General features: G+C 48.3%; 1 protein-coding gene across 4 annotated transcripts in view; it reads right to left on the reverse strand.

Annotated features, from left to right (window-relative positions):
* Positions 1-26925, reverse strand: part of MCM3AP (minichromosome maintenance complex component 3 associated protein) — a 46116-nt gene that overhangs the window by 3242 nt on the left and 15949 nt on the right. Inside the window, exons 12-28 of one of the 4 annotated variants that reach the window (XM_019922360.3) lie at positions 26638-26879; positions 26156-26367; positions 25429-25529; positions 20257-20388; positions 19795-19908; positions 18136-18288; positions 16408-16605; positions 14549-14617; positions 14330-14464; positions 12377-12530; positions 7558-7816; positions 7242-7339; positions 6024-6414; positions 4655-4912; positions 4048-4177; positions 2080-2286; positions 658-808 (exon numbers count right to left, since the gene is read on the reverse strand). In XM_019922360.3, the coding sequence (XP_019777919.2) occupies positions 658-808; positions 2080-2286; positions 4048-4177; positions 4655-4912; positions 6024-6414; positions 7242-7339; positions 7558-7816; positions 12377-12530; positions 14330-14464; positions 14549-14617; positions 16408-16605; positions 18136-18288; positions 19795-19908; positions 20257-20388; positions 25429-25529; positions 26156-26367; positions 26638-26879 (3004 nt within the window). Of the gene's footprint in view, positions 1-657; positions 809-2061; positions 2287-4047; positions 4178-4654; positions 5030-6023; positions 6415-7241; positions 7340-7557; positions 7817-12376; positions 12531-14329; positions 14465-14548; positions 14618-16407; positions 16606-18135; positions 18289-19794; positions 19909-20256; positions 20389-25428; positions 25530-26155; positions 26368-26637; positions 26880-26925 lie in introns of those variants that run through there. The other 3 variants (XM_073804618.1, XM_019922361.3, XM_019922362.3) reach the window with 3 other exon arrangements.

A 26925-nucleotide genomic window follows, 5' to 3' on the forward strand; every position in this document is an offset into this window, starting at 1 on the left:
ATTGGAAATAGTATGTCATCTTAATTTGTTTTTCTCCGCAATTGAAGGGCTTCCTAAAAGCCAATCCAGGAGCATACATTTTGCCTGTCCAGCATTATACATATAAACTCTGCTTTTGTTTCTTTTATCACTGAAGGAAGAATGGTGAAGTAGAAAGACCTTGAGCTTCGGAGCCAGCTGGGTCTGGCTTTAAAAAGCAGCTTTGCCACTGACCAGCTGAACACTCTTGGGTGAGGCCCGTGACTTCTGTGAGCATACCCTCCTCATTCATTAATTTTCCTCACGGAAAATTAATACCAGAAGGGAGGTCCGGGTGATGCCAAAGCTTGGACAGTATGTGCTCCATAAACCGAACCACTGTTGCCACCTTTGTTATTCTCCTCCAAACTTTACTGCACGTCAGCATAACATGGTTATGGGTTTTGTTCAGTTCTTAAGCATGTTTCAATTCCATTCTTCATTCATTTCATAAGCAGAAACTCGGAATTAGTTGGGCCACTATAATACTGACAGATTAAGTTTAAGAAAAGATCTAATTTAAGCTAATAATTTATTGGTCATCATGACCTCATACGATGACTCGAGACATTACTTTTTTCCCAGTCATTCTCTCAGTTGTTAAGTCTAATATAAATGCCAAATGTACTCTCTTCTCACCCGAAGGCTAGTAGTTGTAGATGTTTTCATCACAGGTTCGATAGTCTGAGGCAGAGACACCAGAGTCTGAGGAAGGTAGAGTGGAAGGGAAGTTGAATCTGTACATGCTCCCGAGTCCTCTGACAACCACTGCTGAAGTTGATCTTCAAACCTGCAACATTTGAGCATTAGGAAGCAAAAATTTAACTGTCACTCACTTTTCTCCTATATATGCTTTAAATTTTTTAAAGCTCTGCTTTTTACTAAGGGTGGAACTAAGTTATGACATCAACTAAGAAGCAAAAAAGCACTGTTTAAAAAAATTTAGTGTCTTCTCTTTAACTTATAAAACTGATTTATATTTAATGAAAAAGGTGGCATTTATCCAAAACAACTGCTTTTTAACACTACTTGTACTTCTCTCACTTGGTTTATCTTCTCTGGCTTATTTTGCTATGATGTGTCTATAATTAATTTGGATCTCTTTGGATTATCCAAAATGTATGGATTGCTGCTTTAGTTTAAAATTAACCCAAAATAACATCGCACTGATACCTAACATACTCCAGAGCTGTCCACTCCATGTACTTGTTTTTTAAAGAAACATAATCTGGTCCAAACTGCTTAAATGATACAGATGTAGGAAAATCTACTTTTAGAAATCATGACACATTCATTCACTCTCCCAACACGTATTTATCAAGCCTCCCCCAAATGCTAGGCATCATTCTGGGTACCAGCGACACAGCACTGACACAGAACAGACAAGGCCCAGCTGGAGGCAGCTGACACTCTAGTGAGGTGAGACAGACAAAGGAGACGTCCGAAGACGAGAAAGACAAGGCAGAGACATGGAGACAGGGAGGACTGGTGGGATGGGTAAGGAGGTCCTCACTGAGGAGATGTGAGCAGAGGCCAGAAGTGAGCACAAGGTGGGCCAAGGGGAGGGGCTGACCTTGCCTACTGGCTGGACACGGAGGCTGCTGGAGAGGACAGGGCAGGGGGAGGCATGAGGACGACAGTGGAAACTCCCTTCTTGCCGTCTCTTCTTTCTCAGTAAAACCATGAACACGGGTGGTGGGAGAGGCAGAGGGAAGCCCTGCTCCATCCAGCTCCTGCACAGCCGCAGTGTGGGAATGCCCCAACGCCCAGGCTGGCCAGACGGGCAGAGCGTGCCAGCCACGTGCCACAGAGGCTTATTTAGCCAGCTACACTCACTCCCCACTAGGAGACTCGGGACTTTCAGTGATAAACAATCAACGAAACCGATTTCAAATAATAAAAGTCGAAGGCACACTATCGAGGGCACTGCCTGTCCTCAAAGAGCTTATCCTTCACACGTCTGACCTGCCTTCTTTTTTAAACAGTCTCGTCCCTGGGATCCTTGCTAACCCAGCATGAAGCGGCCTAAAGGACAAAACGAACCCCGGAAAGGGGCTTCACCTCTTGCTCTCCTCTTTCTCCAGCAGCAGGCTGCTGGACAGACACTGGGCCAGGAGCTCCTGGGCAGAGGCTCTGTGCATCAGGTCGTCGGTGCCGGGAATCCGCCCCTCTCGGCCGCGCTTCACACCTCTCTTCCCTTTGCGGTGCCCGTGAAGTAACGGAGTGCGAAGCTTGTTTGCAGAAGGATGAAAAGATCTTATCCCCAAACTGTAAGTACACGTTTTGAAATGCTTACGGTCAGGAAGGAGAGGGAGAAAGGGCTCCTCTGGCATCAGGTAGAGTGCGGTGCTTTGGGGTCGGGCACAGGCGCAGAGGAAGGGCAGCCTCTGCCTTGCAGCAGCTTCCCCTCTCCTGGGCAGCAAGGCTCCCGAAGCTTCTCTACTCTGAGTTTTGCTTCCCATTCCAGGGTCATCAGCAGTCTCTGTTTTTCCCTAATACTGGCAAGGTTCTTATTTTTCATGTAGCTCCTAAATCCATGTGGATTTTTTTTTTTTTTTTTTTTGCTGTGATGCGAGGCCTGCGGGATTCTAGTTCCCCGACTAGGGATTGAACCCAGGCCCTGGGCAGTGAAAGCGCTGAGTCCTAACCACTGGACCGCCAGGGAATTCCCCTGGAAGTAATGTTTACAGCAGCGGGAGATGCGGGTCTAATGCTTTTTCTAAACAGAGGCCGAAGTCTGTCCTCTCTGCACTCATTTCCCACATTTGGCGTGGTACTTTTACCACATGTGGTTCTGCTCTTGCCCTTTCCATTCTGGCCCATTTGTCTACTGTAACTTTATAATGTTTTGAGCTCAGGCTGAGCAGACCTTCCCTGTTATTCTTAGTCAAAGTTTTCTCAGCAATTGCTACACATTTTCTCATCCTGATGAATTCTAGAATTAACTTGTCAAGACCAGGCGGAAACATCCTTTTGGGCTTTTGATTAGAAATGCCCTGAGAACTGACATCTTTATAGCATTGCATCCTCCAGTCAGCAAAGCCTAGCCTGCCCCTCATTTATTCAAGGTTTTCTTTGCACCTTCAGGGCTCTGAGAATCCCCTTCACAGGGGTTTGGTGCCTCTCCTGGTCAGTTTGTGTCCATATGTTCTAGATTTGTTGCTGCTGTGAATGAGAATTTCTGTACACTGTAGGTTGATCTGTCTGGTCACCTTGCTGAATGCTGAACAGTTCTAAGGGTGTGACTGTCGATGATCCTGAACTGACAGTTTTACTGTCTGGAAATAATTGGTCCTCCTCTCTTGATATTTATGCCCTAAACTGGGCAGGGTCTCCAGGACAACAGTGGACAGCAGTGATGTCAGGGCAGCTCAAGGCTGGTTCTCACTTCAGTGTTTCTGATGTTTTACCGAGAAGCATGGGGTTTGTTAGTAGTTTTATGGCAGACAGCCCTATCAAGCTAAAGAACTGCTCTACCCAAGTTTCGTAGGAAATTTTATCAGGAATGGGTATAAATTGTTTTCTTGGAGAGGGAGAAGGAATGGGTATAAATTTTAAGGAAAACTTTTCAACACCTAGTGAAATGACCGCTTATTTTTCTGTTATGGCAGCAAATTACACAAATAGTTGTGTACTACTGTTAATATTGTATAGCATGGTATAAAGCGAGCCTGTGAGTTTTTTATGTACTGCAAAACTGCCTGTGCTAACACCTTACTTAGTATTTTTGAACCAGGTTTGTAAGTGAGATCAGACAACAGCTTTCTTTTGTCTGCACTCTCCTGGTTATGTTACGACTTCAGGGTCAGGTTTGTCCAATAAATGAAATGCGATGCTTGTTTCCCTCTGCTCTACAACAGTTTCTACTACATGGGAATGATCTGTTCCTCTAGCATCTGTCGGAATCTCCCCACAATGGGCTGGATTTCATGCATAGGATGTGAATTTCTGCTGTATACTCTGTTAGAGAATACAGTTCACTCTCTTGGTTGTGGGATGACAGAAACGCACACTGAACACAGATCTCACCGGCTCTGACTCAACTGTAGCTCCTTCTGCGTCTGCATTCTGGCTTGTTCCCACGACAAAGGAACGTCGTAGTTTTTCAAATGGTTTTTAAAAAAATACACACATATCTGACCATCTTTAGTCAGTGCCTCTGAGAAAACGATACAAAAATAAGAAGAGAAAAGAATATCAAAAGAGCAACAGGTGACCACTTGATGTCTGCTTAAATTCACTGACTTAAGGACTAGCCCTTCCGATTAAGGTCACACAATTATGTGACTCCCATGCTTGAGCTACATATGCTCCAAGTTTCCATGGGTCATTCACGGTCCAGAGAGGCTCACGTCCAGACCTGCATGGCCAGTGTGACTACTCAGAGAAGTCTCTCTAAAGCCAGCCTTGGGGGCCCATTTCAGGGAGATGAATGCAGGCTCTCCTGGAACCTTCGCAGCTCTTCCCAATGTTTATAAGTCACCTGGAGATCACTGGCTTGGAGAGGTAGCCCTAAGCAGAGGAAAGGCGGGGACCCGCAGGAAGGAAACAACCATCAAGTAAACATCTTCCTTTGCTGAAACTGGACCAGGAAAGTCTCCTGAGGAGCCGGCCCATGGCACCAAGCACTAACTACCTGATGTGACGGGAAGCCTGGGGGGTGTCCAGTCCCTCAGCCTGTGGTTGATGCACAAGGCGATGATGTCATCCCACGGGATCTCAGCAACTGAGGGCCGCGCCCCCCGGCCTGGGGAGGGGCTCCCGCTCTTCCACCTGCAGTGCGTGCCGCGGAGCAGGCTCTCCACCTGGGACTGCAGGACAGGCTGCGTCTGGAGAGAGCTGGGGATCTGGGAGGCGTACTGGACAACCATGGAGCACACGGGGAGCCAGGGAGCTGGAGAGAAAGCGCCACAGGAGTCACAGACCGTGGTGCAAATCTACATGCCATGTTCTTCACTCTGTATCTTCCTAGGAAAAGGCGACTCTGTAGCCGAGAAGTCTGCCTTCAACTCTGAATACAACAGAACCACAGCTGTTAAGAAAAGAACATCTCCCTCCCCACATCCAGGTAAGGGATGCAGCCACCCAGGTCAAACTTCACAACAAAGGGTCCATCCTAGAGGCTCTGACTGCACAGGCCTGCAGGTGCATGCAGGAATCCGTATCTGACCAAGCACTCAGGGACGTCTGGTCCCAGAGGCACGGGCTTCTCTTGGGGAGCCCCGACCTAGCTCACGGCAGAGGATTTGCGCAGTGCAGTTTATTCCCCATTGGGTTCCTTCAGTAGCAAATGTCTGTTAGACCTACTGGAGAGTGCACCTCAAAATTCAGAATGAAGCCTGAGGCCGCTGTTCCAATGGTCTAAAGGAGAATGGCCCTGCTAAGGCCATGTGCTGCGCCACGTGAGCACAAACAGCCTTGTTCCCTCCTAACAGCATCAGCAAGGGAAGGGGCAGCCTCCTCACAGCACAGGGACCCATAAAGTCCGCATGAGAACAGCCTAAAAGCCTCACTCGGGCACAGCCGGAGCCACAGAACGAGCTTCTTTGACAAAGGAAGAACACTGGTGTTAAAGCAGCACTGAGTGCCGTGGCCCCAGCAGAGCCAGCAGCGTGGGGACAGGACTGCACAGTCCCCATGCCTTTGGCTCCCAAATGCCATGGCACAGGCAGGATGGGACCTGCTGTTAACTGAGGAGTCCCAGGCCTTGGGTGCAGCACTCTTCCTGACACCTTCCTCCCGAGACTAAACAGATACCCACAGACCGCTCAGATGGTGGTGAAGGGCCAACAGGGCTCACTCCACAGAACCCCAGCTCGTCCTGACTCCTGAATCCAAAGGCAAGTGCGGACGGGTGCAGCATGGGGCCGGGGTGCCCGGTGGAGAAGGGCCACCTCACACTGGTGCCCAACACCGGCCAGGGAGTCTCTACAGCAAGAAGGAGGCGGGGAACTCGGCCGCAGCACACTGCTTCCCAGCCAGTACCCCTCAGCACGAGCACGCACCTCCCGGGGGCGGAAGGTCCATCTGTGGGAGCTGGAAGCCAAGGATAGCCTGCCTCAGCCAGGCCAGGTGCTCCGGGGTGTTCCAGTGAAGGTGAGGAAGCAGCCGGCTGCCCCCTGCCTCGGCAAACTCAGTGACAGGCCAGGACAGGTCACAGAGCTGCTCGGAGGACACTACAGAGGCCAGGAAGCTCAGCACGCTGTTGAACAGTTCGATGACGGCACTTGGCTCCTGCGGGGCCAGGCCGCCTAGCCTCCGCTCTCTTCTGTCGTGGAAAAACCGGCCGCTAAACTCCCGGCTAACCCCGTCTTCCACGTACTGAATGAGGGTCTGGCAACAAAGGTCAAGGGCACAGGGGCAGTGCGAGACCAGCCACTGCACAGCCTGCGAAACCTGAGAAGCAAAGACAGTGGGGAGAGATCTGGTTCAACAATGCACGCTGCTTTTCAGGAAGAGATTCCTGAAGGCGCCCCTCCCACAGCGGCCACAGCAGGTGCCACCGGAGCAGCAGCCTCTCAACCACACCAGGAAGGGGAGCAGAAGCTTCCACTGCAGTTGAGTTTGGTCTCCCAGGGCCCTGGAGACCCACACAGCAGGGACCCCGAGAAGGGCTCCCGTGCCCCTCGCCCCCGAGGAGCGTGGCCTGAAGGACCGCCCCGGAAGGGCTGAAGGCCCAGGGGAAACCAGCCCTACACATCCTCTTCACCTCACACAGAAAAGGAAGCCACGTCTTCCCGTTCTTAGAAGGACTCACAGCTTCACTACGTGCCTGGATGCTTTCACATCCTGTAGTTATCTTTCCTCCTGTACTTATTACTTTTATTTTAATTCCTGGCACTTCTTTGCCTAAATGTAATTATCAGCACAGACTTCCTTTTTTTAAGGAAACTTCTGATAACATTATTTCTTCATATTCCAAGGACAACCACTTACAAAAATAATTATACATCTGACCGTCAGATACAAGACATGAATTGTCATATTTTAAATCCATAACAACAAAACCTCTAAAAAAATTTACACAATTTAATTTATTGCCAATAGCAGGACTGTGGGCAAATTTTATCTTTTATTTTGATTTCTGCTTATATTTTTAGAAAGTTTCCTGTCAAAACATAAAATTAAAGATGCAAGCAGTAACATACACTAAATTCAAGATAGAGTGAAAGGGAAAAAACTGAAAATATCTTGTCGGACCTTTAAAAATGATAAAACCTTACCTTAGTCGTGCCTTGTAAATCACTAATGGAATCAGGGATCTCAATAACGGTATAATCTGAAATCAGCTTAGCTGAAACCAAATCCTGGAGCATCAGACCTTTAAGACAAACAGACGTAGGTCACCTGTCTCCTGGTAGAGGTCTGCAGGCCAGCAAAGGCATCTCACTGCTCTGACCCTGCCCAGCCCTGCCCCCAGTCACTGCAGCAGCTGCTGTCACGTGACTCCGGACACCACACTGCCAGCACTTTCTCATACCTCCGGCTCTACCCACTTATTTAACATGCCAGCTCATAAATGGAACTGCCTTCACACACCAGCTTCCACTTCCTTCTCCACGGCGTCCCCTCCCGGGCTGGACACAAGAACCACCAGCGGAAGCGCAGGCTGGAAGGGCTTGGCCTGCAGGAGCTGCTTGATCTGCAGCAACGCCGACAGCCAGTACACGTCCTCCTCCGCCACGTCCTCGCTCTTCACTTTGGGGGGAAGCAGCAGCATAAGCCCGCTGGCTCCCAGGAGCTCCTTCTGTGTCTCCGCAGCGTCGAGGGCACAGTCGCTAAGAGCACCGTGGGCCACCTGGAACGGCACCCAGGCCATCAAGATGGGTGCACCAGGGGACAAATCAACAGTGAGCTTCGGTCCCAGAGTGAGCAGAGCCAGATGCTCACCTCACGCCGTGAGGCCGAGAATTAGTACGGAAATTAGTCATAGGTAATGCAGCCTCTGGCTAGACTTGTGTTGGAGCAATTTAATCTTAACAGTTACCTCAAACAGGCTTGTAAAAAACGAGTAAGCCGGGACTTCCCCAGTGGCTTCCCTGGTGGTTAAGAATCTGCCTGCCAGTGCAGGGGACACGGGTTGGATTGCTGGTCCAGGAAGATCCCACATGCCGTGGAGCAACTAAGCCCGTGCACCACAACTACTGAGCCTGTGGTCTAGAGCCCATAAGCCACAACTACTGAGCCCACGTGCCATAACTACTGAAGCCCACGCACCTAGAGCCTGTGCTCCGCAACAAGAGAAGCCACCGCAATGAGAAGCCTGCACACTACAATGAAGAGTAGCCCCCGCTCGCTGCAAATAGAGAAAGACTGTGTGCAGCAACAAAGACCCCATGCAGCCAAAAATTTTTTAAAATTAAAAAAAAAAAAAAGAAAGAAACCCAAAGGAAACAGATACCGCATGGCACATAGAAAACTTATGCAAAAATCCTCATTTCCTCTGAGGATGCCTCTGGAAACAGTCATAAGATGATATGAAAAAGTCAAATAAGAACAAGAAAAAGGAAATCAATAATATATATATTATTAAAAACTCAATAGAACATTTGGAATACAAAGTCAAGGAAATCTCCCAGAAAACAGTATTAAAAAACAAGAGAAAATGGGATAGAAAGGATTAAGAGGCTCAGACGCTCAACTGATGAGGCCAACATCAGTCAAATAGGAGTTCAAGAAAGAAGAGAATCAATGAGAAGGAAAGTGGATGTCATCAAGATGCAAAAACGTCAGTCTCCAGCCCACAAGGACCCACCAGGCCCAAACGATGAAACGATGAGGGAAGGAAGTCAGCACCAGGGCCCCAGGGACAGAGTGCAGGCTTCCAAAGAGAAACAAAGTGGACCACAGGGAAAGGAACAGAACAGTTTCAGACATCTCAACAGCAAAGCTGGACGGCAGGTGACAGTGGAGCAAACTAGAAGGAAAATAACTTTCAATCCATAATTCTACAAACCTAGCTAAACTATGAAGCAAATGTGAGAGTAAATACATTTTCAGACAGGCAAGAATGCCAAAAATTCTCCTCCCACGCATTCTTCCTTTGGAAGAAAGTGGAAAACGTGCTCCATCCAACAAGAGACTAAACCAAGAAAACATCATGCTGCTGCTGCCAACGGCAGCACCGCGTAAGTGCTTGATGTGTCGGACTGCGCTCTGTATGTATAACTCACTTGGTCCTCAAGGGTCCCTGTGCACAGTGGCGCCGCGGAGCAGCTGTGTGGCCCCAGGCTATGTGTTTTGGCTCCTCCCTCCCTGGCAAAACCGCATCATGAGTAAGAGCACTGACCCACAGGCGGCGCCCGGCCACGAGGGCCCGGCCACGAGGGCCAGGGCTAGGGGTGGAAGAGCGGGACCGAGCTCTCGGTCTGGAGGGCCTGGCGGAAGCCACAGCGTGGGACACGTTATCCGCCTCAAGGGGAGCAGGAGGGTGGCACCTTCTCAGAGGGAGGGACAAGGTGAAGTGACAGAACACTTAGGAAACTCTATTGAGACACACACAGCCCATGTGCCGGCACATCTGGGTGATATTAACGAAAGATGAAGATAAAACTACTTAAGTAAGATAATGAGACAACTACTACTTGCAAAAAATAAACAAATGTCGTCACAGAACACTTGCTGGTTCCGGGGCAAATACCTGTCACACGGCACGCGCGCGCATACACAACACACGCACCCACATGGCCCCACTTGCTGAGATAATATAAAGTAATGATGTAGCCACCTGGAAGATGGGGAGGCTGAGAGGAACTGGGGTATTAAGAGTTCACGCCTCCCACAGTGGGGTGTGCAGCCCCAGGATGGCCCCCACGATGCCACCTCCTCGTGCTGATGTCCGTGCACCGTCACCTGCCCTGAGTGTGAGCTGGGCCCAGTGACACGCTTCTAACGGTATCAGACAAACGTAATGGGGTGCCACCTCTAAGATTAGGCTACAAAGAGATTACGCCAGCTTGCTCAGCTGATGGCAGCCAGCTGATGCCCTGTTGTGAGCTGCCTCATAGAAGCCCACGTGGCGTGGCCTGCAGGGAAGTGAATCCTGCCAACAACCACGAGCGTGAGCTTTCCGAGGAGACCAGAGCCCTGGCCTACATCTTGACTTACAGCTGGTGAGGAATCCTGAGCCAGAGGGCCCATCTAAGCCCCACCTGGACTTCTGCCCCACAGAAACTGTGAGTAACAAACGTTTGTTATTTAAAGCTGCCACATTTGGATATTTTTTGTTTTTTGGTTTTTTTGGCCGTGCCGCACAGCACGCGGGGTCTTAGTTCCCGAACCAGGGATCGAACCCAGGCACCCTGCAGTGGAAACGCAGAATCCTAACCACTGGACCGCCAGGGAATTCCCAAAGCTGCCACATTTGGAGGTAACCTGCTATGTAGCAATAGATAACTAATACACATATTTTAATGCAAAGTCAGCAGAGAACATCTAAAGTGGATAAATAAGAGAAATGGCAGTGTAAGGACATGATATGGAAACAGGACAGAAGTCAAGCCTTGGGGAAAGGAGCTAGAAGAAGGGGCAGGGGCTGCAGTTTCTCATCATACATCATGTGGTGCCATCTGAGTTTTTAACTACATGCAAGTATTATTTTGACTTAAAATTTTAAGAATAAAGGCAAGAACAAACTAATTGTCCAGTAGGTGAAGTCTGACTTTGTCATCATAGGAAAAAGGGAAGAACACGCCCCAGGATGTTTCTGTTGCCTCTGAATGGTGAGAGCTTAGATGGCTCTTATAATCGTCATACTTCCTCTGTATTTCCTTATGTTTTTAGTTTTATATATGTATTACTTTCACGTTTAAGAAATACAATAAATAGTATTAAAATGGAAAGAAACAAACAAAAATTCTATAGTCAAACTACAGTTTGAAGCAGTTCCAAGGACAGGAGGAACATGCCCTACGGTGCCACATGCAGATGTCCGGGTGTGCCATGAACGTGCCTGTCAGGAAAAGCAGAGGTCAGGCGTGGAGACTTCAGGTCAGGACACAGTGGGCAGGGCCGCTTTCGCTGGGCCCTGCTCTGAGCGTGCCGCCGGTCATGATCGCCACACTATGGGAGGCACCAGGCCCAGGTCGGACAGGTGGCCACAGCAGCAGCTACCAACACCAGGTCTGCTCAACATTGAAGCCCACACTTCCTGCCCTGCACTGCTATTTTCTAAGTAAATAAAATATACATCTGGTTTTACTTCTGAACACACACAGTAAAACCTCAAATTCATTTATGCAGGTCTGAATCTAATGAGGAAACAGGTTCTCATTAAACAAGTATCTCTCAGGGAACCAATTAAGCTCAGTATTGCACAAATACCTATAAAGAACAAAAATTAGGGACTTCCCTGGTGGCGCAGTGGTTAAGAATCTGCCTGCCAATGCAGGGGACATGGGTTCAAGCCCTGGTCTGGGAAGATCCCACATGCTGTGGAGCAACTAAGCCCGTGTGCCACAACTACTGAGCCTGTGCTCTAGAGCCCACGAGCCACAACTACTGAGCCCGCGTGCCACAACTACTGAAGTCCGCGCACCTCGAGCCTGTGCTCCGTAACAAGAGAAGCCACTGCAATGAGAAGCCTGTGCACTGCAACGAAGAGTAGACCCCGCTCGCCGCAACCAGAGAAAGCCCACGTGCAGCAACGAAGACCCAATGCAGCCGAGAGAGAGAGAGGAAGAAAGAGAGAGAGAGAGAGGAAGAAAGAGAGAGAGAGAGAGAAAGAAAGAGAGAGAGGGAGAGAAAGAGAGAGGAAGGAAGGCAGGAAGGGAAAGGAAAGAAAATTAGAACTTATAATCAAAAACTGAGGACAACTTTAATGTAAAACAAAAACAAGTAACCTGAAATGCCCACTACTGAATCTAAGTGAAAACTGCATAGGATTAAAACACATTAGTCTTTGGTAAGACCTGATATATCAGGAAGCTATTTAACAAAGATTTCAGCAGCTGACAGACCATATGAGATGCAACAGCCACTGCATTTTTTTGTAATGCTCTGTCTCATCCCTCTTGGGTTAGTTACCAGAGGTCCGTGGAATTCAGGGCTTCTGAATTATAGGTGAACATATGGACTTCTCAGGATTGTTCTGGGTTTTCACCAAGTTCTCAAAGAGAGGTCTGTGACCCAAGACAGTTAAGACTCACTGCACTCCCGAGAATCTAGCCTGGTCTCTCACACCAAGGGGTGTGCATGGGATGTCGTCAAGACGCAAGGAGGAACCGATACGACACTTGCTTCTGAGCCTCCCACATTGTTTCAGGGCCCTTCAGGGAAGTTATGTGACTCCAATCATGTCTGGGAGTGAGCGCAAATGAGAAAATCACAGAAGTAAATACACTAAGTGATGGTCACTCACCTTGATGCACACACTGACAGAAACTGTCTGATTCCCTTTGCTGCTGAGAGTGTTAAAGAGAGTGAGTGTCTGAATCCCACCAACATCACGGTACGTGTCATCCACTGAGCCATCATCTCCTATGAACTTGACTTTTAACCAGTTTGCTAGAACTCTGTGAATAAAAGAAAATAACACTTGAAGGAGAGTCTAATCCTAAATTTGAACTACAAAGAGAAATATTACACAGATGTAAATACACAAACACCAAATCTTACTATAAAGGTGATCTGAACTAATAAACAGGCTGTGATTTTTTAAATGGAGTTAGGAACTCTACTGGGTTATATATTTGAGAGGACACTCATTCTAATGTGATCTATGATTATTTATTTATTTATTTATTTATGGCTGTGTTGGGTCTTCGTTTCTGTGTGTGGCCTTTCGCTAGTTGTGGCAAGCGGGGGCCACTCTTCATCGCGGTGCGCGGGCCTCTCACTATCGCGGCCTCTGTTGTTGCAGAGCACAGGCTCCAGACGCGCAGGCTCAGTAATTATGGCTCACGGGCCCAGATGCTCTGCGGCATGTGGGATCTTCCCAGACCAGGGCTCGAACCCGTGTCCCCTGCATTGGCAGGCAGATTCTCAACCACTGCGCCACCAGGGAAGCCCCATGATTTATGATTTTGAAGCACTAAGAAAAGATTCTGAGCAACAGAAAAGGTCCTTAGAGTTTACCATACAACCCAGCAATTCCACTCCTAGGTATATAACCAAAAGAACTGCAAACATATGTCCACACAAACACTTACACGTCAATGTTCACAGAAGCGTTATCATAATAATCAAAAAGTGGAAACACCACAAATGCCCATCAACTGATGAACAGAGAAATAAAATGTGATATATTCATGCAATCAAATATCATTCGGCCACAAAATTAAGGACTAATATATGCTACAACATGAATGAACCTAGAAAACATTATGCTAGTCATAGAAGACTACGTGTTTTCGGCTTCTATTTGTATGAAATGTCCAGAATAGGCAAATGAATAGAGACAGAAAACAGATTAGTAGTTGCCAGGGGCTGCAGGTAAGAAGGGATGGACTGATCATGGGCATGGATTTCTTTTTAGGTGAAAAAGTGTTCTGCAATTAGATAGTTGTGATGGTTATACAACTCTGTGAATATACTAGAACCAGTGAAATGTACACTTTAAATGGCAGAAATTTATGATATGTGAATTACATCTAAAAAAGAAAAGTAACATGTTCCATAGTTGCTTTAAAAGTATGTTATCTGGGGCTTCCCTGGTGGCGCAGTGGTTGAGAGTCCACCTGTCGATGCAGGGGACGCGGGTTTGTGCCCCGGTCCGGGAAGATCCCACATGCCGCGGAGCGGCTGGGCCCGTGAGCCATGGCCGCTGAGCCTGCGCATCCGGAGCCTGTGCTCCGCAACGGGAGGGGCCACAACAGTGAGAGGCCCGCGTACCGCTCAAGTATGGTTTCTGGAAGCAACTTGGTTACAAGAAACAATGCCATGTCAACTTTTTCGATTTCTTTTTAAAAATGCCAGAAGTTTTTTACCTAAGGAAAAAATGGAACTATAGCAAACAAACTAAACTGTCTTCCCCAAGAGTCTAAAATGAAGCAGGCTCTCATCAACATACCTCAGCATAGCTTTAAGTCACAATCAAGTCTGAAATGTTTTTGGACAAAGACTGTTGCCAACGATACAAAATAAAAATGTGAATAATATAAAGCGTCAACTTCAAATAACAAACAAAACAGCCTGCAAAGCTGAGCATCAAAATGAAAGCAGGCGTCAGGGGCCCCAGGAGGAGAGGAGCACACTGGGCTGACACCCGGCCACCCCCGTGTGCAACACTCAGCTGCCAGATGCTCTGGAGAAGTCACCCCGCCTCCCGGCCGCTTGCTGAGCATCTAGCCCCACAGGGGGAGACCTGCCTGACCTGCCAGGACTCCCTGGGGACTGCTCTTCTCCATCAGGCAACACCAGCACCAGCTTCCAAAACACGCGCTCCTGCCGCCCCGGGAGGTGCTCAGCCACGAGAGATGGCAGGTCCAGGGGTGCCCATGCCGCGTCACTGGAAGGGACAGAGCACCACAGGTGAGCCACCACGCGAGCCCCCAGCAGCAGCAGCGTACACGGCGGGCGGGGGGTGACCAACCTCAGCAGCTGCTGGTAGAAGTGCTGAACCTTCATCTGGTGTGCCACCTTGTTTCTGAGACACCTTAACCTGCGAAGGAAGAACCACACAGAGCCTACGTGAGGCCCACTCAGCACCCACCGAGGAACCTGATAAGCACTTAGTGATGTTCTGAGTGCGAAGTAATTGGTTAGTGAGTGTCTCCCAGTAGGGAATACTTAGGAGACCAAGAAACCTTTGCCGATAGAGACACAGTTTAGTCAGAGGACTTGTTCATTCCATAAATATCAAGCAATTATCTACTGTGTTCCAGTCATGGCAGATCAGCAGTAAACAGACAAAAATCCTGCCCCGCTAGAACACACGCCTTGTAGGGAGAGAAGGGCCTCTGTTAGTGGGTGGCGTGACAGGCGCGGTGGGCAGGCTGTGGACTTACACAGGGTGGTCAGAGGTGATATGGGAGCAAAGACTGAAGGAAATAGCGGCGCCAGCATGTGAGTTCTGGGGGACAGGCCAGACCAAGTCAGGAGTGGGCCTGGCAGGTACACAGAATGAGCACAGGGAGAGCAGCGGGGGCAGCCAGAGCGCAGGGTGGGGGCCACTACGAAGGAACTCAGAGAGCAGCCCAGGGACGTCGACAGGGACGTGAGGCGACCTGACCCTGATGTGGTGGTGAGGACACCAGGGTGCAGGGGTCAAGGGCGGAAGCCAGCGGACGGGACAGGTGGCTACGTGAGAGGGGTTGGTGGTGGAGGTGGTGAGGGTAGAGCCGCAGGATGGTGGATCTGAGTCCAGGTGTGACCCAGCCCAGGGAGGACAGGCTGGCATGCTGTGAGCCAGAGGAGGCACCGAGTGCAGCAGGCCAGGCGAAGACTAGGTTCCGATGTTGAACTGGGGGCGTGGGGAAGAGGCCTCGGCTGGAGATGCACGAAGCGAGCTGTCAGTGTGTAGGATGGAGAAAGATTACCAGGGGAGGAGGCAGAGGGGAAGAAGAGGGGCCGGCGGCTGTGCTGGAGGGAGGGGGAGGGGACAGAGAGAGGGCCGTCCTGACACAGGTGACACAGCCAGGACTCCAGGAGGCAGCGGGCCAAGGCTGAAGGCCCCAACACGCACAGCACATCAGACACAGGCCAGCACCATCACCACCCTGCTTGCAGACGCAGGCACAGGACGTGGGGACGTGGGCAGCTACACAAAGTTTGTTAGAGGCGTGGAGCTGGTGATAGCCCAGGCGAGGACAAGATGTGCCTCGAGACCCCAGCAGGGTGGGCTGCCACTGCGCCTCTGTGTCGTCTTCCTAGGCCCCCACTGGGAGGCTCCTCTCCAGAGGCGACAGCGGCCTGGTCTGAAGAGAGAGGCCGAGCCCTGCATGGCCAGGATTGGGCAGCTGAAGCCAGGACCTGGGCAGGGAGCCGGGTACATGCGGGGTGGCCAGGAGGAGCGGCAGGGAGGGCCATGCGAGGGGACACAGGGAGGGGGCGTGTAAGAGAAGAGACCTGATGGCAGGAGGGGGAGTCGCTAAAATGCTGCCACCGCAGACCCAGGGTAGCAGAGGGGTCGGGGTGGGGGTGGGGGTGAGGCCAACACGGACCTCTGGCTCCACCACTGAGAATGGACACGATGTGTCCTTAAGCTACGAAGGCAAGGAGGAAACAGGTAATTCCAGGGAAAATTCGATTGGCAGGACCAGGAGTGTTTTAAGGGGAAAAGGCAGGTGAAATCACAGCAGGTAGAGCAACTCTCACTCCGAAAACGCAATCCCGCGTCCGCCTTCACCTCCTCTGACTCCACCCACCTTCCCTGCAAACAGACGCGTTAATCCACACCCTCGATGAAGCCAATTGGGGCAGGGGGCGCTTAGGAGGCCCTGGGCTGCTGACCTGGTGCAGGAGATGCCCACTCTCCCCGCGTGGCCCAGATCCAGGAGGCCCTTGGCCAGGTTCTCCTCTGCAATGGGGCACTCTGCGCTGGGCGCCAGTGCCCTCAGCCGGTCATTCATGTCCATACAGCAGGGCGCCGCAGGGAAGGCCCGCATCTGGCGCCTCAGTTTCTTCCGGGCTGCGACACCTTCCCTCCACCTAGAGGAGAGACCAAAGTATCATCACTGGGTGTTTTTGCCATGGGGACAAGGCAAAAACATCTCCAGCATTAACATGGGAAACATTTTCTGCCAGTATGTTTAGGTCTTTTTCAGCAACAGTTCTCAAACTGAGAAATGGATCAGAACTGAAACTCAAGGTATGGGGGACGCATGATAACGAATGAGTGGTGGGCAATGAAACTACTGAACTTAAGAGTGAATGCTGAGGGACTTCCCTGGTGGTGCAGTGGTAAGACTCTGTGCTCCCAATGCAGGGGGCTGGGTTCGATCCCTGGTCAGGGAACTAGATTCCACATGCATGCCGCGACTAAGAGTTTGCCCACGCCACAACTAAGGAGCCAGTGAGCGGCAACTAAGGAGCCTGCGAGCCGCAACTAAGGAGCCCGCATGCCACAACTAAGACCTGGTGCAACCAAATAAATTAATTAATTAAAAAAAAAAGAGTGAACAATCTCTGGAGGCCAACTTGCCAATCTGGACACAAACACAGATCCATACACCCTTTGACCCAGCAGACACCACCGACAGGATTTTCTCTCCAGACATGTGTGCACCTGTGTGAAACGTCTGCACAAGGATGCCACTGCAGCAGTCTTTGTCACAGCTAGAGAGAGAAAGCCATGTGAAAGTCTACCAGTGGGACCAGGCAGGTCATCTACCATGTGCTCTGGCAACGCCACCTCAGTGCACTGACAGCAACGGGGAGAGGCCACCGCGCTGCTGCAGTCAGGTCTCCGCCCTATGTCACAGAGAGTCAAGAAAAGTTTGGCACAGAGTAGGGAACGTGCGCCCACCTCTGCCAACCACCACACAAAGGTCAGAGGTCCTCGTGGGATGGAGACTCATTTCTCACTGAATCCTTTTACACGGCTGCAACTGTCAAGTACACTATTACTTTCTTTAAATGTTATTATGAAATGAATCATTATATAACATATGTAACACATGTACACCCATTTTAAAGACTAATGATAAATCAAACACCCACATCCTTCCATGCAGTGGAGAATGGGTGGCCAAGACCAGCAGCTGATCCCCACGGGCCCTGCTCAGTCACACACCCTCTCATTCCCAAAGGTAACCACTATGCTGGGTTTATGTTTGTTATTTTCCTTCTTTAGGGTTGTACTACTATATATGAATCCAAAACAATCCATTTAGTTTGAATACAGTTTGTATGTTGCACACATTTCCCTAAGAATTGCTTTCTTTCACTATAAATTATGTTTCAGAAATTCATCCATGTGGGCGCATACAGCTATCATTTGGCTTGTTCATGGCCCTCTCCCTGTGTCTAGCACATTGGGTAAACAGCAGAAGGCTACCTATAAATATCTGTTGAAATATAGAGCGGTCCCCCCACCCCAATCTAATTCTTTACTTAGTTTATACCCTTTAGGAAGGAACATGTTACATGTGCATATCATCAGCTGTTTCTGAAAGTATAATCTTTGTCAAAGACTCTCCCTGTATGCATTGATTTTATCTGTAAGGACACGGGACTCACCGCTGGAGATACTTGCAGAAGCACTGAAGTTCCTGGAGGGTCTCTTTTGCAGTCTGGAAAATTTCCTCCCCAAGAAACAAGTCCACCAGGTGTGCACAGACGTCCTCACAGCAACGGGCCATGCGGAGCCTCTGCTCTGTCTCCACTGCACTCCTAGGGAAAAGGGCAATCAGCATGAGACACTGCACCCAAGGCCCCACCCTGAGGGCCTGCCTTAGAAGCATGAGTCCACGTCCTTGATACTGAAATGTAATATCTTTGCTGCAAGGAAAGCTTGAAGATTTCACTTTATATAATGCACAGACATCTGGAAATTTAGAGAAAAAAGAACTGAAGTGGTACAGGGTACAAGATTATAGATCCAACAGGGCCCTTATAAATAGTCAGGAGATAACCCTGTATCTTATAGTTAGAAATTTAATTTTTAAATGACCATTGAGACAACTGAAATATCTTCTCATCAACAACATCTGATGTTTGCAATTAGAAATGTCTCAAGTATATGATAGCTGGCTACAGAGGCTGACAGCCTAAGGTCATGTGACAGTGGCCCTCAGATAAACCAGAATCTGAAAGAGATTTTTTATAACAAAATCCTATCAACCAAGGGATCACAGAGGCCTTTATCAAATATATTTAGCCATTAAGTCAAAGAAGCCCAGACAGGCAAGACCCATTTCCGATAGCTGTCCTCTGTGGTGATGGAGACAGCCCTGGGCCAAGCTGTAGTCCAAGTCTTCTGGAACTGCAGAGAACAGCAGTTTCCCTGCACATCAATGAGTCCTAGGTTTTACATATCTCTTTTTTTTTTTTTTTTTTTTTTTTGCGGTACGCGGGCCTCTCAGTGTTGTGGCCTCTCCCGTTGCGGAGCACAGGCTCCGGACACGCAGGCCCAGCGGCCATGGCTCACGGGCCCAGCAGCTCCACGGCATGTGGGATCCTCCCAGACCGGGGCACGAACCCGTGTCCCCTGCATCGGCAGGCGGACTCTCAACCACTGCGCCACCAGGGAAGCCCTACATATCTCTTAATACCCCTTCCTGGGATTAAGAACAGACAAATACCCATCATTTGTGAGGTCTCTTGCTTAGAGTAAACAGTGAAATAGACTCCCAATTAATAGAAATGGAAAGAAATATTAATTAAACAATATACTCTGCCTCCTGGCTATATTCCCCATCTGCACCAGAGGCTGCAGACCTATCTCAGGGGAACTTAAACGCAAGGACAGATTTCCCAGCACAACTGAACCTCTTTCTTCCCTGAAGCTTGGCACTGAAATTAATAAAGTTCTTAAGTGAAATAGCTCAAAGGAATCTTTTAACATATGAAACAAAGGAAAGGATCTTCTACTTGAGAAAAACTAACGGTGAGTAACCTGGTGTGGAGAAGACCACCAGCGAATTCTTTTGCTTAAAGACACATCCCCACGCCCAGGGCAGGGTCAACAAGGAGGATGAGAGTGAAAGTAAGGGCCTCCCTGGAAGCAACGCACACAAGAACAGGGACAGCCTGTCAGTACCTGGCTAACCAGAAGATATGCTCCTTGTCAAAATGAAAGCCAGCTAGCATGAGCTGGACCAGCCTGGCCACGGGGCCTCTAACCCTCCTCCCAGCCGCCCACCCGCCTCACGCTGCAGGCGCCAGCGCTTCACTTACTTCAACTCCTGGGAGCAGGTTTCCCTCACACGTTCTGTCACCACGAGCTCTGTCAGCTCTGCAGCTAGGTCCTGGCTCAGCTGCGTTAACACCAGTTCTCTCTCTTGTTTCAACCTGAGGGAAAAGGAGCACAAGAAGTAACAGGCGTCACACTCTGTGACCTTGAGAGCGGGGATCTGAGTTGTGCTGCCTGACCCCTCCGGTTCCACCAGACAGGCCACACAGCCATGCCCACTCCAGTTCCCTGACCATCACCCACACGCCCTCTGGCTGGGGAGGGGCTGCTGCTTACAAGGTGGGACCTGCCCGCTCCCTGGGCCATAGCATACGAAGGCACAGGGCGAGCCGTGGATCTGATACGAGTGCAGTGGGCAAAAGCGAGAGCATCGTAGGCCAGGGCAGGTTCTCCCCTTGTCCACACACTCCACCCCCACGGGCACTGCCAGGATGAGACACCCTCACCTCTCTTCTTCAGCCCGCCGCCTCTCTTCCTCTTTCCGCTCCCTTTCCTTAGTCACTTCTTCACTTGCAATGTGCCTCAAAATGCCCATGGTTGCAGCTGTTAACAGCTCCTCCATAGCAGCATTGGAAACACTAGACAGAGCAAAGTGGACATTGCTCTAAATAAATAATAAAAGCCACACAAACCGTATTACTAGACTTCTAATACTAGCAAGGGAAAAAATACCTATTTGCCTTCCAGCATAAAAACGAAACCCATGGTTAGGAACACACACTCCATCAAAACTGACTCAGGAAAAAAAGAAAATCTAAATAAACCTATAACTAGTTAAGAGATTGACTCAGTATTTTAAAACATCTTCCAGCAAAGAAAAATCCAGGATGAGAGGGCTTCACTGGCAAATTCTACCAAACACTTAAAGAAGAACCAACACCAACTCTTCTCAAACTCTTCGAAAAAACCGAGGCACAAGGAACACTTCCTAACACCTCTACGAGGCCAGCATTCCCCCGACCTGATACCAAAGCCAGACAAAAACACCAAAAGAAAACTAGTGACCAATATCCCTTGTGGACATTGAGGTAAAAATCCTTAACAAAATACTAGCAAACCAAAATTAAGCAATATACTGAAAGGATTATACACGACCAAGTGTATAATCTCACACTACCAAGAGAGATTTATTCCTGGAATGCAACAAATGAAAATCAATGTAATACAACCACATTAATAAACTGAAGGGGAAAAAACCCACAAAATCATCTCAATTAATGCAGAGAGAGCATCTGACAAATTCAATACCATTTCATGATAAAAACACTCAATAAATTAGGAAGAGAAGGGAACTTTCTCAAAATGATAAAGACCATATATGAAACACCCACAGCTAACATCATATTCAGTCGTGAAAGATAGAAAGCTTTTCCTCTAAGATCAGTAACAAGACAAGAGTGCCCTATCTGCCATTTCTATTCAACACCGTATTGAAAGTTATAGCCAGAGCAATTAGACAAGAAAAATAAAAACATCCAAACTGGAAAGGAAGAAGAAAACTACGTGTATTCACAGATGACAGGATCCTGTATGTAGAAAATCCTAAGGGATCCACTCAAAAGCTATTACAATAAAAAAAAGTTCAACAAGGTTGGAATATAAGGATCAACACCCCAAAATCAATGGCATTTCTATACACGAGCAATGAACGTTCTGAAAGTGGAATTGAGGAAACAATTCCATCTACAATAGCGACAAAAAGAATAATATAATTAGGAACAAATTTAACCAAAGAAACAAAAGACTTGTACAATAAAAATTATAAAATGTTGCTGAAAGAAATTAAGGAAGACATAAACAAATGGAAAGACATCCAAGTTCATGGACTGGAAGACTTCATATTGTTAAGATGCCAGTACTACCCAAAGCAATCTACAGATTCATTGGAATCACCATCAAAATCCCAACATAACTTTTGCAGAAGTAGAAAAACCCATCCAAAAATTCTTATGAAATTTAAAGGGTCTCCAAATAGGGAAACAGTCTTCAAAGAGAAAGTTGAAACAAAGCTGAAGGACTCGCACTTTGAGATTTCAAAACTTACAACTTACTACCAAGTTATAGTAATCAAATCAAAACAATATGGTACTACCATAAAAACAGACATATAGGGCTTCCCTGGTGGCGCAGTGGTTGAGAGTCCACCTGCCGATGCAGGGGACACGGGTTTGTGCCCTGGTCTGGGAAGATCCCCCATGCCGCAGAGCGGCTGGGCCCGTGAGCCATGGCCGCTGAGCCTGCACGTCCGGAGCCTGTGCTCCGCAACGGGAGAGGCCACAGCAGTGAGAGGCCCACGTACCCCCAAAAACAAACAAACCAAAAAACACAGACATATATACCAATGGAATATAGCGCCCAGAAAGAAACCCTCACATATATGGTCAACTGATTTTGAACAGGGCAGCAAGACCACATGAAGGGAAAAGGACAGCCTTTTCAACACTGGTGCTGCGAAAACTGGATACCCAAGAACAATGTTGGATCCTTATCTTACACAATATATAAAAACAAAATCAAAATGGATCAAAAACCTAAATTTAAGAGCTGAAATTATAAAATGCTTAGAAGAAAACACAGGGGAAAATCTTCACATTATTGGATTTGACAGTGATTTCTTGAATATGATACCAAAAGCACAAGCAACAAAAATAGATAAATTGGACTATATAAAAATTTAAAATTTTTGTGCATCAAAGGACACTATCAAAACAGTGAAAAGACAATCCACAGATTGGGAAAAAAATACTTGCAAATCAAATATTGAAAAAGGATTAGTATCCAGAATATGACAGAACTCCTACAACTCAACAACAAAAAAATTCAAGAATGGGCAAAGGGCAAATGAAGCAACTGACAAAGGATTGATCTCCAAAATTTATAAGCAGCTCATGCAGCTCAATAACAAAAAAACAAACAACCCAATCCAAAAATGGGCAGAAGACCTAAATAGACATTTCTCCAAAGAAGATATACAGAGTGCCAACAAACACATGAAAGGATGCTCAACATCACTAATCATTAGAGAAATGCAAATCAAAACTACAATGAGATTATCATCTCACACCAGTCAGAATGGCCATCATCAAAAACTCTAGAAACAATAAGTGCTGGAGAGGGTGTGGAGAAAAGGGAACGCTCTTGCACTGCTGGTGGGAATGTGAATTGATACAGCCACTGTGGAGAACAGTATGGAGGTTCCTTAAAAAACTAAAAATAGAACTACCATACGACCCAGCAATCCCACTACTGGGCACATACCCTGAGAAAACCATAATTCAAAGAGTCATGTACCAAAGTGTTCATTGCAGCTCTATTTACAATAGCCCGGAGATGGAAACAACCTAAGTGCCCATCATCGGATGAATGGATAAAGAAGATGTGGCACAGACATACAATGGAATATTACTCAGCCATAAAAAGAAATGAAATTGAGCTATTTATAATGAGGTGGATAGACCAAGAGTCTGTCATATACAGTGAAGTAAGTCAGAAAGAGAAAGACAAATACCGTATACTAACACATATATATGGTATTTAAGAAAAAAAAATGTCATGAAGAACCTAGGGGTAAGACAGGAATAAAGACACAGACCTACTAGAGAATGGAGTGGAGGATATGGGGAGGGGGAAGGGTAAGCTGTGACAAAGCGAGAGAGAGGAGTGGACATATATACACTACCAAATGTAAGGTAGATAGCTAGTGGGAAGCAGCCGCATAGCACAGGGAGATCAGCTCGGTGCTTTGTGACCGCCTGGAGGGGTGGGACAGGGAGGGTGGGAGGGAGGGAGACGCAAGAGGGAAGAGATATGGGAACATATGTATATGTATAACTGATTCACTTTCTTATAAAGCAGAAACTAACACACCATTGTAAAGCAATTATACTCCAATAAAGATGTAAAAAAAAAAAAAAGAATGGGAGAAGGACTTACATAGACATTTCTGTAAAGAAGATACACAAGTGACCAATAATTACATGAAAAGATGCTCAACATCATTAGTCATTAGAGAAATGCAAATCAAAACCACAGTGAGTTACCACTTCACACATTATAATGGTTATTATTTAAAAAAAAAAAAAGAAGGACAGCAAGTGTTGGCGAGAATGTAGAGCAACTGGACCCCTTGTGCACTGCTGGTGGGGATGCAAAAATGGTGCTGCTGTTGTGGAGAACAGCTTGCTGATTTCTCAAAAACGTAAAAATATATCATATGATCTAGTAATTCCACACCTAAACATATACCCGTAAGAACTGAAAGGGACTCAAACAGTTATTTGTCCCCAGTGTTCACAGCAGCATCATTCACAATAGCCAAAAGGTGGAAACACCTTATTAAGCACGGGTGAATAAATAAAATGTGGCATATATACATGTGTATGTGTGTGCATATATTTAATGGAGTATTGTTCAGAAATAGATCTGGAAGTAGACAATGGTGATGAATACACGACATTGTAAATATACTTAATGCCATTGAATTGTGAGCTTAAAAATGGTTAAAATGGTAAATTTTGTTATATTTTACCACAATAAAAAAAACAAACCCATGGAAATCTTACTTTTAGCTCCATCAAACAAAAAGTATGTGTCTAATTCTAGTATATAAAAAACTGAACAAACCTATGAACAAGACTGACCCTTTTGTGTAAACTACATTTATACAAGGAAATATCTGGTTGGCCAAAATGTGCCTTCGGTTTTTAGGTATTGATAATACCATTTCGTATAACTGTGTGACTTTATATGTACTAGAATTTTTACAAGTTTGAAATCCTTAAGAAAGTCTGACTTACTAAACTTGGCAGATTTTAATTAACTATTAACTCCAAAAGTTGCTTAAGTGTCTAGAAAGATTTTGATTATTAAATTTATCAAGACTAGATGCTGGGCTTCCCTGGTGGCGCAGTGATTGAGAGTCCGCCTGCTGATGCAGGGGACACAGGTTTGTGCCCCGGACCGGGAAGATCCCACATGCCGCGGAGCGGCTGGGCCCGTGAGCCATGGCCGCTGAGCCTGTGCGTCTGGAGCCTGTGCTCCGCAATGGAAGAGGCCACAACGGTGAGAGGCCCGCGTACCGCAAAAAAAAAAAAAAAAAAAAAAAGACTAGTTGCTTAAAGTGTTCCACAAAATCAGCTTTATAAAATTTGTAAGTGTAGTTTGAAATGTCTAAGGAAATTTCATCATGGTGTTAAATGCAAATGGTATAAAATGTTTAAGGGAATTTAATCTGTCAAATTTATAAACTGTGACTTAATCCAAGATCAAGTAAAGTGAGTGTTTTTATTTTTTAACAGAGAATGAACTAATTATTACTAGATTTTTTTTATTACTAGATTTTTGATCACATTTAAAGTTGAAAGAAAAACAGGTTTCTAATTTACAACTTTAATAAACCTAATGCTACTCAAAAGTCATACACACATAGAAACTACCTGCAAACGACAAACGCAGGTCAGGAGCGTGAGGGACTATACCCACCAGCGAGCACGACCGACACTGAAGCCTGTGCAAAGGGGTGGCTGTGATCTCTTGTCGAAGACTGAGAGCAGCTTTCTGAGAGGAAGCGTCTGGCGGGAGCACATACGGCCTCAGAGCACGAGAGGCACCGCACTTACCCCAGGGCTGTGGCTGCGAAGGCTGCCCCGGCGGCGCCAACTTCCTCGCAGTCCCTCTGAAGAACCTCCCGGATGAGCTCATCCACCACCTGCGCCAGGTCCTAAGGAGAGGGCAGACGGGGCCACGATCACTGGCTGGGGACGCCGCCCTGATCCAGCCCCAGCGCACCACCAAGCCATCGCCTCCACAGCCTAAGGTACCGAAGGTCTTCCCGGAACCACAGAGACATCATGGACCGTCCGCCCAGCTCAGAAATCCCTCCAAGACCTCATCACCGGAAGCTGTTTGGAGGCGTCTAATGACCCTTACACGGGGCTCAGCTGTGCGCTCCTGGAAAGGGTTCCTGCTAATAACCAGAGAGGAGCCTTCTGGACGTGCCAGGACAAGCCTGCTGCCTGCTCAACGATGGCCATTCAGACGGCCACAGTGCCGCACCCCAACGTCACACGTGTCCGGCTTCTGTGGCCCTGCCTCATTCCCCACCTCAGGCCTCCTTGATCCCCCAGTGGGGTGGTGCCCAGTGCCTGCCCAAGCAACAGGGTGGCGAGATCAAGTCACACGACCTGTGTGGTGGGTAGGCCCTGCTCAGCCCCGGGGCCCCCTGTCAGAGGCACGCTGACCCCAGGGACACCCCAGGGACACAGACAGTGGTCAGACTGGACAGCAGAGGCAGCTGGATGTTTGCCCACGACGGGCCCTCAGAGCCCTGACAGGAAGGTTCCTTACCTCGTCCGAGTACACAGGCGCAGACTTTGGGGGAAGGAGCTCCAGCTGCACGGGGGGCTGCACGGGGGGCTGGAAGAGGCTGGGTGCCATGCCCAAGGGCAGTGCCGGGAGTTGTGGAGGAGAAGCTGGCACAGGGGTGGGCAGGGGCTGCAGAAGGAGAGCCGGGAGGGTCTCGTCCCCCTCCGTACTGCACTCCTCTCCTCTCCCTACACCTGGAAGGAACAGGCAAACGTGGGCACCGAGGACAAGCCCTGGCCACCCACAGTGACCCTAAGGACTGGCCACCCTCCCCAAGCTGACCGCCACAGGGCCCCTCCTGGGCCACGAGCCGGGGGGCCGTGTGCGCTTCACCCGTGGGAACAAAGCACTGTGGCACCAGGGAGCCGTTCAGGCAGCACCGAGCTGATGTCGCCAGGCCCCAGGATGAGGCCTCCTAGAGGGGAGCGCAGCTGGTGCCCTCCTGAGAGCGCAGCCTCACTCACCCGCCACGTCCAAGCCGGGTCTCTGAGTGCCCGTGGGCAACTCCGCAGCCAGGCTGTCCCCGACGTACTTGTTCTGGGAGTTGAAGCTGCACACGGGGGTGTGACGGGGAACAGGGGGTAATGGCCCTCCATTCACGATCTCCCCAACGGACACCGTCAGCTTCCTGGTAATAAACACCGACTTCCTGGCCTTGGATAAACCCTCTGGTTCCAGGAACGAGGACCGGTTCAGCTCGACACAGCTACCCAGATCACAGAGAACCCATGGAGAGGCGTTACACAGGCGAG

This window comes from Tursiops truncatus, chromosome 4, assembly GCF_011762595.2.
Source record: "Tursiops truncatus isolate mTurTru1 chromosome 4, mTurTru1.mat.Y, whole genome shotgun sequence".
Taxonomy (NCBI): Eukaryota; Metazoa; Chordata; class Mammalia; order Artiodactyla; family Delphinidae; genus Tursiops; species Tursiops truncatus.